The 13,716-nt window shown below is 48.9% G+C and overlaps 1 protein-coding gene across 6 annotated transcripts in view; it reads right to left on the bottom strand.

The window, feature by feature from the left end:
- Positions 1-206: 206 nt before the first annotated feature.
- LOC105027840 (spectrin beta chain, non-erythrocytic 1) overlaps positions 207-13,716 on the bottom strand; it is a 75,272-nt gene continuing 61,762 nt past the window's right edge. For 2 of the 6 annotated variants that reach the window (XM_010900139.5, XM_010900142.4), the window contains 22 exons: positions 13,254-13,473; positions 12,593-13,129; positions 12,209-12,502; positions 11,951-12,097; positions 11,592-11,855; positions 11,243-11,473; positions 11,035-11,124; positions 10,664-10,954; positions 10,404-10,534; positions 10,060-10,264; positions 9,556-9,930; positions 9,015-9,259; positions 5,929-6,067; positions 5,688-5,772; positions 5,354-5,550; positions 5,095-5,216; positions 4,923-4,998; positions 4,428-4,529; positions 2,743-2,918; positions 2,411-2,605; positions 2,259-2,301; positions 207-2,182 (listed from right to left, as the gene is read on the bottom strand). In XM_010900139.5, the coding sequence (XP_010898441.1) occupies positions 1,964-2,182; positions 2,259-2,301; positions 2,411-2,605; positions 2,743-2,918; positions 4,428-4,529; positions 4,923-4,998; positions 5,095-5,216; positions 5,354-5,550; positions 5,688-5,772; positions 5,929-6,067; positions 9,015-9,259; positions 9,556-9,930; positions 10,060-10,264; positions 10,404-10,534; positions 10,664-10,954; positions 11,035-11,124; positions 11,243-11,473; positions 11,592-11,855; positions 11,951-12,097; positions 12,209-12,502; positions 12,593-13,129; positions 13,254-13,473 (4,384 nt within the window). In that variant the 3' untranslated portion in view covers positions 207-1,963. The remainder of the gene's footprint in view (positions 2,183-2,258; positions 2,302-2,410; positions 2,606-2,742; positions 2,919-4,427; positions 4,530-4,922; positions 4,999-5,094; positions 5,217-5,353; positions 5,551-5,687; positions 5,773-5,928; positions 6,068-9,014; positions 9,260-9,555; positions 9,931-10,059; positions 10,265-10,403; positions 10,535-10,663; positions 10,955-11,034; positions 11,125-11,242; positions 11,474-11,591; positions 11,856-11,950; positions 12,098-12,208; positions 12,503-12,592; positions 13,130-13,253; positions 13,474-13,716) is intronic. The other 4 variants (XM_010900145.5, XM_010900144.4, XM_010900141.5 and 1 more) reach the window with 3 other exon arrangements.

The following is a 13,716-nucleotide window of genomic DNA, read 5'->3' as shown; positions in this document are numbered from 1 at the left end:
TGTCCAAAACAACAAACCATCGTAAGCCCATTCTCTCTATCAGTCACCATCAAGTCAGCCAAGATCTCCAGGGTTACATCTCTTCCAATTCAACAGAGCCTCGCCTGCATTTCGGTTACATTGAATTACTACCATGGGTGGATCTGTTTATGTACTCTATGGTACCAGGGTACAGAATCCATATAACAGTGTGTTGGGGGGGGGGGGGGGGGGGGGGGTTTAAAACATTCTGCTGAAAACTCTTAGTGAGTGCCAAAGCTTCCTTTGCGATTAAGCACTATTCCAATCAAAGCAATGGTCAGGCTATTAAAGGGTTAAAAAGTCAGTGGGCTTCAGTGAGACTCCGAGCCTCTGTTCATCCAGCACATGACACAGCACATTCTGATCCTCTAACAGCTGCATCCCCTAGTTTCAGCGCCCCGCCCCGAACCCATCTTTAAGGAACCCTTCACCTTCCCGACCCTGTGTGACATGGATGTGTACCTGCTTCCAGTTCTCTAGTGTTGAGGCCTGGCAGGGATTACCTCCACCTGCCAGAACATTCCAAAACAACTGACAGATACCCAAAGGAAGAGTGTGAAGAGTAATCTAGGAGGAACATTCAACTCATTCATTAGCATTGCCATCTACATATTCAAACCAAAAAGGAAAAAAACAAGAATCCCTATCGAAAGCCATCACAACAACTTCTGTATGTGTGTGTGTGTGTGTGTTTGTGTCTGAAGTGAAGTGAATGTAGTATGTTGTGGTAAGTCAGAAAAGCAGCGTCCAACTGGACACGTCTGATTTAGAACAGAAACGTGCATAAACCCACAGCATCACAACTCACCCTCACTAGAAAACTAATTCTCTCTGCTTCAAAATGTTAAGTTTTTTTTCCCTCAAAATCAAAGCAGAAATAATCCCTCAGAAGAAAATCAAATACATGTAGATCCAAGTTAAAATGAAAATAAAACCACTTTAAATATATATCAATTTCCCACTGGTGAAAATCACTTACTGCACACTGCTAAAATTTACTGATTTTTCTTTTTCAAAAACTCCTCATGAACTGTCCTTCCTACAAAAAAAACTAAACAATACAAATAGAGACAAGACCAACATGGCCCTGAAGATTGACCCAAATGCATTACTCCACTGACATACTCGTTAAATATCCCCCCCCAAACTGCAACAGCAAAAAGATAAATAATAACAGCAATAATATTGGTAATGTTAATAACACCAATACCAAATAAAACACATTTTTGTGGTCCTGGCCAAGAGAGAGGGGATGTTGGAGAATAGGAGGGAGACCGGGAGACGGGACATGGGAATAGGAGGGAGACGGGACATGGGAATAGGAGGGAGACCGGGACATGGGAATAGGAGGGAGACCGGGAGACGGGACATGGGAATAGGAGGGAGACCGGGAGACGGGACATGGGAATAGCTCCCTCTATCACGGTCAGTGTGATTGGTATAACAGCATCAGAGCAGGCTGCATATCTGAAGACTGGTTGAGGCAGAACTCATTTTAAAACAAAGAAACGATACAGTGAATGGAAAAGTAGTGACTCTTAGGGGCCTTAGTCTCCAGCCTCTGCTAACCCCCCCAGTCTCCCCTCTCCCCACAAACCCCTTGGTGTCTCCAATCTTGAGGTCAAGGAGTTCTTAATAGTGACTCTGATAACTAAACCCTGTTCATTGGCGGTGAATTCCACTAAAGCTGTGGACAAGGGCTTATATTGGTAGGATGAAGCCGAATGTGAAAGATGGAGGGCAAGGGAGATGTGAAATGGAAAATGACAAATGAAAGAGTGGAGAGGGAAAGAGTAAGCTGTGCATGAGCCACACCGGACTGACAGCCATGGGACCAGCACTGAGAGCCATGCGTTTATGAGACCACTGCTTTTCTGCCCGTTTCACTTTGTTGGAATATTGACGTATACGGTTTCCGCTGACTTTGTTTTCCCCAAATGTTTTATTTCTTCTTGCCGAAGAAGCTGAACCTCTTCTCGCGGTCCTTCTCCTTGCCTTCCTTGTTGCGCATGGTGACCCCCGAAGCCTCTGCGGAACTGGGGGAGATGGGGGGCATGGTCATGGCTCGGCTCAGGGCCCGCGGGCCTCCCGGGGAGCGGTCTTCAGACCCCACCGCTGGGATGGCGCCGTGGATGGAGCGGATCCACAATGCCATCTCCGGCTGGGGCAGAGAACGCAGGGTTAGCACACGGTCGGACACGCCAACCATTAAAGGTTCTTAGTCTGAAGTAACTCACCTCATCTTTAGCTTGGAACAGGAACTCCTTACCGTCCCCTAGCCTAAAGACACACAGCGTTAAAGACACAAGTCGGCTTAGTTAAGACGCACATGAAAATGCTTTGCCAACTTGCTGTCAACAACCCTGTCCTCCATTCCCTCTCTCCTTACCGCAGCTTGAAGACGTGTTTCCTCTTCTTGTAGTCGTGAGCCACCTCGCAGGCCGCCTCCCCCAGGCTGATGGGGACCTCTCCGTGGTACGGGATCCCGTTGGAGGCGCTCTTCTGGTCCTTATAGAAGCCAAGGCTGCCCTTACGCAGGACACAGTACACATTCTGCCAGGACCTATGGGAAGAGAGAGAGAAGCTGTTGGCGGAAGGCATGCAGGCATGCGCATGAAGAGGTTAGGGACATCATCAAAGGATTCATGGCCATACAACACACACACACACACAATGTCCTCCATCAACCAGCGTTCAACACTTCCCCTAACAGTGGCTCACCTGCTAGCTGCCTTCTTGGCGTGGGACTCCATCTCCTGCTTGCGGTAAAGCATGCCCTCCATGGCGTCTGCGCCGCCATCCGCTCCCTTGCTGGGTAGCGTGGCCGATGGCTCAAGGCGCGAGGACGCCAGGCCGCTGTCTCTCCCGGCGCCGTTCACCGAGTCAGACTCAGAATCCTACCGTCCACCAGGAAAGACACATGTCAACATGACCAGTCCGAACCATGAGGCCCGAGTAACATGTCACTGACTGGCTGGGCACAAGGGCTTTAATGATGACAGTATCCACAACAAACATATTTATACACATTATGCACGCTTTGAACAGGGTGGACAAAACAAAAGCAGGACCACACTGAGACAAACCAAGTGTAAACACAGAGCGAGGCCGACAGAGAAACACAGAGCGAGGCCGACAGAGAAACACAGAGCGAGGCCGGCAGAGAAACACACAGCGAGGCCGGCAGAGAAACACACAGCGAGGCCGGCAGAGAAACACACAGCGAGGCCGGCAGAGAAACACACAGCGAGGCCGACAGAGAAACACACAGCGAGGCCGACAGAGAAACACACAGCGAGGCCGACAGAGAAACACACAGCGAGGCCGACAGAGAAACACACAGCGAGGCCGACAGAGAAACACACAGCGAGGCCGACAGAGAAACACACAGCGTTGCCGACAGAGAAACACACAGCGAGGCCGACAGAGAAACACACAGCGAGGCCGACAGAGAAACACACAGCGAGGCCGACAGAGAAACACACAGCGAGGCCGACAGAGAAACACACAGCGAGGCCGACAGAGAAACACACAGCGAGGCCGACAGAGAAACACACAGCGAGGCCGACAGAGAAACACACAGCGAGGCCGACAGAGAAACACACAGCGAGGCCGACAGAGAAACACACAGCGAGGCCGACAGAGAAACACACAGCGAGGCCGACAGAGAAACACACAGCGAGGCCGACAGAGAAACACACAGCGAGGCCGACAGAGAAACACACAGCGAGGCCGACAGAGAAACACACAAATGGAGAACATCTCCAACCGTGCTGAGGGAGACTCAATCCCCATCTGGATGTCACTCACAACACAACTGGAACACGAGGACAGGAAGCGTTCTCATAACACTGCTATGATACATGCTCAATGTGTGTCATCCTTGTTTCCTGGCACAACATCAAATTCAATATCAAAGGACATCAACATTTCCTTTTGTCAAAAAGGCAAGGTTCCTACTAACACTTTATTCCCACCAACTAGACACCCCGCCCTGGGACCTTCTGACTAGGGAACCGCCACAGCTACAGCCAGAGGAGAATACTGACGACATCAACAACAGCTTGGAAGTTAAACCACTACACCAACTGCCCGCTCTTACAGACACACATGTCCTGGTCATTTTGAGACTGGTACAAACGGAACAGCCCCCAGAAAGCCTTGAGAGCCAATGAAGCCTCAGTTGAGACAACAGTGTATCATGAATGTGTGTAAGACACAGATGCCTCAACAGCAATGGGACCGCACGTGTTCAAAACCAAATAAAGCAAATGGTAGAGCGGAGACAGAGGGAGAGGGCCCTCTAGAAGGTCATGCTGGGGTACTGTGGTAGACCAGGAGCTGAGCACAGGCAGGGATGGGGGGGGTGATGAGGAAGCTAGGCTAGGGCTAGTATAGGTACTCACTGGTGGCAGATGCTTTGGCTTAGATACAGGTTTAGATAGCGGTTTAGAGACAGGCTCACATTTCTCTTTCTTTCCCAGTGACACTGAAGACACTGATAACGACTGCAGGTAAAAATGCAACGAGACATTGTTAAGACGTTCTTGTGCTAGGAGACAGCATGCTATCTTGTGCTGATGTGAAACATACACAGATATTACACGCGGAGGTATGACAAGGTGACACACGTCCAGACCAGGCAAACACACTCGTTTCATGTACAGACTTGACTTCAATCAATACATTCTCCCCAACATAGAACACTGAAAAACATTCCGATCTCCTCCAACAGAGACAAGACAACACAGGAACAAGACATGAAACAGCCCCATCATGTGGTCGGTGTCCGCAGATAAATGGGACGCTGTTAATAATAATTTAATACAGGAAGTAAACGGGAGATATGAGTCTTCAAATGGGACTAAATATGGATGGTCTCTCTCACTGTTCTCCCTCACCTGAGAGGTGTCCTGGTCACTGTGGACGCCGTTTACTGATACTGACTGGTTCAGTGTGGTCTGGTCCAGGCTGGTTCTGGATGAGAGTTGGGGGGGGGGGTTAGAGTGAGAACATCATCCAGCTGGAGATAACAGAGAAAAACACATTGAATATCCGTGGATTCAGTCTGACCTGGCATCTTGTGTTTCACCCTCAGCCTCCGACGGGGCCACATCTTCGGTAGGGGGCGGCGTGGGGGGTCGCCTCGCCATCTCCTCCTCCTCCCTCCTCCTTCGGATCTCCTTCTCCTCCAGCTGCAACCCATGGGAACCCAAATGAGTGACAATTCACCCTACCCAACTGCGCCACGACCACAATCATGCGCGCTCTGCTGAGTTGCCCCCCACTAGCCTCCCGCCCCCTGAGCGCCGCCCATTAACCCCCCCCTCACCGTGGTGAGTTTCTCCAGGACGGTGAAGCGCTCCTCCCAGCAGGCGGCTAATTTCTCAAAGGCCTCGTGGCGTTTGATGAGGCTCTCCACCTCGTCCACGTTAGAGCCCAGCTCCGCCCCCCGCACCAGGGGCTCCTGTCCCGCCAGCCATGTCTCCGCCACGTAGGCGTTCTGGCCGAACTGCAGCACCTCCAGCACTGAGAGAGAAAAAGCGGGACATGATGAGGAACTGCGAAAACATCACTCCAACACACAAACCCCAACACCGACACGCTGAAACGCACAGACTGAAACCAATGAACGGACAGCAATGACACGCCTTTAGGTAACGTACCTATCTGGAGGTGGTCCATCTTGTCCCGCCACTTATTGTTGATTTCGTCCCTCTTGGCCTGGAGCTGGTCCAGTTTCTCCCGGACCTAACGCACAGGGTGTCAGTAATGTCACATTAACAAGCTGCACGAGCCACAGAACACACTCAAACACGATAGACACATAAGTTTTACATTTGGCCTTGTCCTAATACTAAATCCTAGTGTGTGTGAATTGTAAGAATGGCGTGGGTGGAGCCAAACCTCGTCTGCTGCATAGTGCTTCTTGTCGATGAGAGTGAGTCCCATGTCATTGCAGGCAGTGAAGCTGTCTGCCCGGGTCTCCATCTCAGACTTGATGTCCTGGTGGTTGGCTATGACCAGGCCTGCAGATGACACATCCCTGAGAGAGGAGGGATGTTAATCGATAAGAGAACCCCTAATCAAATGAGGCCTTAACCATTGGCCTTTATTAAAGTTATTTTGGTGAATAAGGAACTACAATCATTTTGAACAATTAACAACACCCTTTCCAGCATTCAATCTGGTTTCAGACCTCAACACGGTACCAGTACGGCCACTGCATTTGTTTCTACATGAGATCGCTGATGCTCTAGACAATATGGCTCTGCAGCCATGTTTGTAAATTCGTATAAAGCCTTTGAGGGCTTGCGATACTTAAGTGAGTTGTCATCAATAGGACTAGGATGGAATGCCTGTCGTTGGTTTGATGACTATCTTAAGGACAGAAGTCAGGCTGTTAGAGTTGACGGCACCCAATCAGAGCCAGTGGAGTTGGTTAAAGGGGTCCCACAAGGTCCTATACTTGGTTCATTACTGTTCACTCTCTACACAAACAATACTGGTGATGAGATAAGACAGAGTAAAATGTGTCTATATGCTGACATGTACTCTACCGATTCGACAGCTGACCAAGCATTATTACAGCTGGTGACAGATATCAAGATACTACAAGGGTATTTTTTTAAAACGTAAACTGGTTTTAAATGCAAAGAAAACTAATTGTATGATTTTTATTAGTTTGAAATAGATTTAAATTGTGCAAGCTAATTTTAATGTCGTAATAGACTGGGGATATTATTTACATGCATGCTAGGGCATCCACACTTAAACCACTGGATGCTTACTTAGGTTTATTGTGAGTGCTAGCTACAGACCTCACCACTGTATTTCATATCCAAGTCTAGGGCTGGGCTGGACTTCGCTGTCCTTGAGACGAGAACAATATGATCTTGTGTTGGTTTAGCTTGCTTATGGAATAGTCTGCAGACCAAATATGAACTTGGGACTCTTGTCCCTCTTGCCCAGTTTAAGCATTGGATGATTTTTGTTTCTGTGTTGCTTGTATCTGTTTTGGGTAATGCAAGTTCCTGTGGTATCAGGAGAACATCCTCTGTGTAAATGTAACAATCTGCTGCTGTCCTTGGGTTAACGATCGTTTTACCTTGACTGATTGTTATTTGTTGTGAAACTGATTTTATTTTTGTGTTGCTTACAGAGTTCAGGAATAATGGATTACAAAAAACAGTAACTGTAACCTGTTACGTTAACAGCTAAAATATTGTAATTAGATTACAGATACTTTTGAAAAAATGTATGATTACTTCTTGGATTACTTCAACTGAAAAAGGATAGGTGTGCAAAATAATTGACACACTGCATGTTTGATTTCTTAATTTAATGTTTTGAAAACATAATTATTTGAACACAATTAACAGTTGTGCACCTCAGTTGTGTGTGTGATCATCATGCAAGCAAAGGTGGGCACACACAACCCTTTTCCAGATAGGACTAACATGGTGCCCTAACATTCACACAGGAAAAACGGATTTGTGTGAGGGTGTTCACAATTGTGAACTTGCATTTGTGTGCCTGGGTTGTTGGTGATTGTAGAGGAAATCAGACTACTGCAAATGTAGTGTATGCATGAAAAGCTACGCATATCTTGATTTTTATATCATCTCAATACCATTTTAGAGAAATAGGGTTATTGCATTATTGTAATGACTGAATAACTGACAGACCTTTAGCATGTAATGTAGAGATGTAGCCCAATCATATTGAAGTGGAAAACAATGGTTTAGAAACCCTTTCCAAAGGCACTGTACATAACCCATAAGGTAAAATGCTAATTCTGTTTTTTGGCCAGCTATGTAAACTCTAACATTGATCCCGCAAAAGGTGTTCAGTTGGTTGTATTCCTATTAGCCTTCTAATGCTTCTTAATATGAAAGTATTCAGATTACGTTACTGAGTTTGACTAATCCAAAAGTTACATTAGTGATTACAAATGTGGACAGGTCATTTGTAACTGTAGCAGATTACATTTAAAAAGTATCCTCCAGCAACCCTGGCTGCTTGTAACCGTTTTTGCAAGCTTCGGTATTCTGTGCATTGATAAAGGTATAAGACATGGAAGAAGCTACATGTATTGATGTGTTTAAGGGCTTTGAGTCTATGTAGGTCCCTGGGTTAAAAGGTCACAATCTCCATACATTTTGTTATAACGATAGACACATATTTGTGGGAGAAATTTCGAAACCGGGTATCTCATTTATGTAATCCTCCAGACTGGTATGTCAGGGATGCTCTGATTGTACTCGACTTGTATGTAAACCTTTATACATTACATAATTTGTATTTTCAGAGGTGTTACATCTATGCGAGTGAGATATATATATATGCTTTGTGTACTGTTTCCACTCTGTGAAGACAAGTGCGTTACATTTGTTTAGTCTTTGGGTTTAAAGGTCACAACCGCCACACACTGAACAGTGTACAACTGGGTATCTGATGTATGTAATCCTCCACAGAGGTACGTCAGGAATGCTCTGATTGTACATTGCATTTTCAAAAGTGTTACATATATTTGTGAGAGATATATGTGTATTTGCTTTGTATACGGTTTCCACTGTGTTAAGACAAGTGCGAATAACACTGGTGTTTAAATCAGTGTACTTCGTCTTGTGCTATATGTGAGCATCTAGTTTTGTCAGTTCTCTGTTTTTTTCTGTTTTTAAACAATGAACCTAAACTGTATGCGTAAACCTGTATACACAGGGCCCATCTATAAAAGGGATTTTGGTCTCAGTCTATGTTCCTTGTTGAAATTTAGGTTTAATAATACAAAACATAATACAAAAACACTGAATATTGTGATTATTGCGGATATAACACTTAAATAATTGTTCTAACAAAGCACCTTATTTTCTCTGTAACTTTTTGATTTTCAGTCTGGACATAGAAAGTGCTTATGAAAAATCCCAAAGGTGTTACTTAAGGGGGTTTGAGTGTGAACATGCTGAATAGAACCAAAAGAGAGGTCTCACCTGGGGCTGTCATGGGCGTCAATCTGCAGGTTGACCCCGTCCATCCACAGCATGAGGTCGCGCACCATGTTGAAGAAGCGGAACTTCTCCACGGTGTCCTGCAGGAGGTGTCGGCGAGTTTGGCCGGCCCTCAGCAGTTCCTCCCAGGCCTCTGTGACAGAGCGTTCGCTCCGGTGGATCTCCTCTGCCTTCTCCCCGGCGTAGGCCTTCTGCAACCGCGCAGCGTCGTCCTGCACCTGGTTCACCTGTGTGGGTGGGGGGTGGGGTGGCGGTTGGAATGAAGCCTCAAAACCATTCACCTGACACTTCTGTGTTCTATGGCAAATACAGGACAGCCCCAGGTCTGGAAAAACAGCCCTCATATTACATTACAACTGATATACTACTTTAGGATGGTGTACAAAAATGCGTGTAATGAAATCGTTTCTCCCTCCAGTGCTCTAGGTGTATCACTGCACTCTTCTGGAATGTGGCCCAGTTAATTCAAGGTCTTTATTGTCCCTGAAGTTCATTGTGCAGCCGGGAGGTTAACAGAACCTACCTGCCCGCTGAGGGCCTGGATGTCGTGCTCGTAGGCCGTGTGCTGTCGGTGCAGGTGCTGGACGGTGTTGAGGTCACGGCCCAGGTCAGAGGGCAGTGCGTCCTTCTTCTCCCGGATCCTCCCCAGTGCCTCGCGAGCGTCCTGGTGAAAGCGGTGCAGCTCGTAGGAGGCCGCCAGCATCTGGGTGCGGGTGTCGATCAGCTCCAGCAGGTCAGCCCAGGCCTCATTCAGACCGTCCTTCCACTCCGCCACGCTGGCGTTCTCGGGGTGACCGGACTCGATGAGGTCATCGGCCAGACTGTTAACGGCGTCCACTCGCTCCTGGCCGATGGTGCTGGTGTCCCGAGCAAATTCCCGGAACTTGTCCCGCAGCATCTAAAGGGAAAGGATTAAACATGGATGACCATCACACATCTTTGTCACCAAGGTTGCCTGCGAACAATTAGCACCCAAGTGCGTCGGTGAGGAATTGACGACATCCTTGAGTAACAAACGGCCCCTCACAGTGACATGCTCGTAGTCCTGTCCCAGCTCGTGGGATCCAGCCACCACCTCCCTCTCAGCGATCCACTGCTCCAGGTCGTCCACCTCTCTCTTCAGCTGGGTCAGCCTCAACCTCTCCTGCAGTCGTCCTCGTCGCTCTTCTGCCAGGTCCTTCAGCCCTGCGTACAGCTTATCGACCTGGGCTTGCCGTAGATTGATGCGCTCACTGAGAGCAGAGAGAGACAGTCAGGCCAGTTATAACGACAGGGTCTTTGCAACGAGAAGTAAAAATTGCATTTTATTTATGCATTGAGCGATGAACAGCCTTGCATCCCCTCGTTAACCACGCGCCAGTGTCCCTTCACCTTTCTGGGTGATCGCTGGCCATCATGGTGCGGCTGCTGTTGGCCAGCTGGTGGATGGTCTGGGCGTAGTCTTCCAGAGCCTGCTCCAACGTCTGGTGCTTCTTCACCATCACCAGAGCACACTGCTCATCCTGAAGGCCACAGCACAGAGGTTAGGAATATGAAAGGCAAGGACAAACAGCAAAACGTGCAGAATGAACCTCATTAGCGCAATAATTAACCCAGACAGCTGTTCACTACAGCTGCTCCCAGCGTCCCACCTTGGCCTTCTCCTCTGACATCATGTGCAGCTCCTGCTCTCCCATCCAGGCCTCCGCTTCGGCTGCGTCGGCGTAGAACTGCTGGGCGCGGTTGGAGTCCACTAGCCGGGCGTGGCGCTTGTCTGTCTCAGCGATGAGCTGGGCCCAGGAGTCTCGGAGCTCCGCCAGACGGCCCTCCAGGGCCGAGTGTCGCTCCCCGTCCACGTCCTCCTGCCCTGGGGACATTCCACGGCGGTGGGTCTGGATGTCATCGATTCGAGGCTGGTGGCCCTGGATCTCCTTCTGCAAAGTCTGGGAGAGAAAACAGGCATGTTCAGCGTTCCCGACATTCCATTGCTTTCTTCCTCGGGCACTGCCTTCCACCCGTGTACCTGGTTCTTCTTGATGAGCAGCTGGACGCTGGGAAGGTCTTTGCCGTGGTCTGTGGATGTAGCCAGGGGCATCCTCTCCTTCACCCACAGCTGAACAGATGGACAGGGAACAAGCATTTTAAACAACAAGAAACTGTACGCAAGACAGACTAGATGATTTCTACATGATTCTGGATGACTCTATTCAGAGTCGCCGGGTCCCACTCACAATCTCATCCTCCAGGTCTCTGTTGAACTGGTGGGCCTCCTTGGAGGCTAGCAGGCGTTGTCTCCTCAAGTTGAGGGGGTCCTGGAGCTCGGAGAAGCTGTCTGTGACTCTCTTCTGCTGGCCATCCACCTCCACCACGGCTACACCGGGTTCCTCCTGGGACAAAGCCAGGGCCTGCGACTGCAGAGACTGCACCTCTTTCTCACGCACTTCCATCTGGTGCTCCAGCATCTACACACCAACAGAGGAGCAAGTTGTCATGACTCTAGTTTCTGAATTCAAGTGACAGTCTGAACACTGAAAAAGGAGTAAAGATGATGGAGGCCATGGAGAGTCTAACGTCACCCACCTGGTGCTTCTTGAGCAGGATGTTGACAGAGGTGAGGTCCTTGCCGTAGTCGTCGCTCTGCAGCTGGCTGGACAGGTTCTTCAGCCACCCGTCCAGGGCGGAACAACTCTGGGTGAAGAGTTCTGCTCTGTTGGCGTCAAACAGGCACTGTGCCTTGGTGCGAGTCGTGTTCTCTAACTCCTCCCACTGGCCCTTCAGGCCGTCCAGAGTCTGCTGGACCACAGGCTGCAGCTCAGGCTTCTCAGTCACCAGGGCATGACCCTCCTAACAGGGGAAGAGGAAGAAAGAACAGATAGTGTCAAATTAGGGCACATCTTCTTGACTAACTTTCCTACTTTCCTACGGCAGCCGTGCCGTACCTTGTCAATCTTGTCCAGCCAGTCTTTGTTGGAGGCCAACTCAGCCATGAAGGCCTGGTGTTTCTGCCACTTGCTGTGAAGGTTCCTGGCCTCGTCGTATGACATGTCTTGAGCGGTCAGCATCTTCTCGTTGATCCAGAGATTCAGCTGGACAGAGGAGAATTATATTACTCAAAGAATGTGATTGTCAATATTTCTTAATACAAAACAAATAGTTAGTCGATATCACAACATGATAAAACGGTTAAAGAGTTCTACCTCCTGTCCGTCCTGCAGGAAGTGCTGAAGTTCACGGTTGTCCTTCAGCTTAGACAGGAGTTCATTTGCAGCTTCCTTATTCTTCTTGTGTCTGTCCTGGATGGAGTCAGCCTTCTCCTGAATCTTTTCAGAGTTGGCATTGTCGTCATTGACCAGGCGTCGTCCGGCCTCTACCACGCCCAAGATCTTCTCCTCGCTGGCCTCCATGGTAGTTAGGAAGTCTTCATGCTTCTTTATTGCCTCCTCAGCCCCTTGCAGGCTGCATGGCATCTCTGTGTGAGACAGGACATACTCCTACAGAAAAGAAGGGAAGAGGAAATATTACAAACTTCATTAAGGAGAACCTGCTAAATAACTTAAATGTAAATGTATGTCTCTCCTCACCTGACTGTTGAGGAAGCTCTCAGCCTGCTTGACGTCCCTCAGGAAAGTTTGGAAGTCAAAGGCTTGAGCCAGGAGACTATGGCGGTTCTCCCACATGCGTCGCAGCTCATGCCAGCCGGTGTCGAGTGCTTGCAGCCTCTGGGCCAGGAACATGTACTGGGAATCCGTCTGGCCCTGGGTCACCTCGTCACCTACTGCCCTCATCTTCTCGTAGTCCTCTTTGTAGTTTTCCACCTCATTCTTGATGCTCTCGTGCTGGTTGAGCAGGCACTCTGCTTCGGGCAGCGAGGTGGGTATGTCCTCTGAGGCCACAGCGGTCTGGGTGCGGGACAGCCAGGACTGGAAGTCATCCAGATCCCTGAGGAAGCCCTGCAGCTTGCTGGCCTCGCCCAGAGACTCCTCACGGCGCTTCATTGTGGCGTTGAGCTCCTGCCACACTTCCTGGATCTCCCCCAGATGGGCATGGATCTCCTCGGATTGTTCCGGGTGCTCCTCAGCCAGCTTCTCTGCCTCCTTCTTCAGGTCATCCAGCTTACCCTGAGGACAGAGAAAAGAATAGGGTGCTAATACCGTCATGTGACATAAGCAATACCAGGTATGGACATAAACCAGTGAGTCTGTCCGATCATTTATTCTAAAACCTCCAATCTCCTTGCTGTACCTGAATGGCCTCCAGGTCTCTCTCCATGCCTGTCAGTTTGCGCTGCAGGGCCATGACCCCAGCCAGGTCGTTTCCCAGGCTTTCCGTGGACTCGATCACCTTGGTCTTCTCCTTCATCCAGGTCTGGATCTCGTTACACTCCAGGTGGTAGTTCTGGATGTTGAGGGCCGACTCGAGGGCCTGTTTCCTCTGGTCCGCCAGACGCTGGAACTCCTTCCACCTGGGGACCGGAATGGGCTGTCTTAATGACACGTTCTCTGTCTTCACCTCATCCAGTGTATTGGCTGTGCCTCAGACGTGTTGTAATGTACAGTACCAGTCAAAGGTTTGGACAAAGCTTCTCATGTAAGGGTATTTAATTAGTTTTAATTAGTCTTAAGTGGTACAATAGTGAGGACATCAAAACTATGAAATGACACATGGAATTCATGCAGCAACCCAAAAAAGTGTTAAACAGATGATG

This window comes from Esox lucius, chromosome 7 (assembly GCF_011004845.1).
Source record: "Esox lucius isolate fEsoLuc1 chromosome 7, fEsoLuc1.pri, whole genome shotgun sequence".
NCBI classification, from domain to species: Eukaryota; Metazoa; Chordata; class Actinopteri; order Esociformes; family Esocidae; genus Esox; species Esox lucius.
Note: the sequence above shows the minus strand (reverse complement) of the source record. Positions and strands in the feature narration are given on the sequence as shown.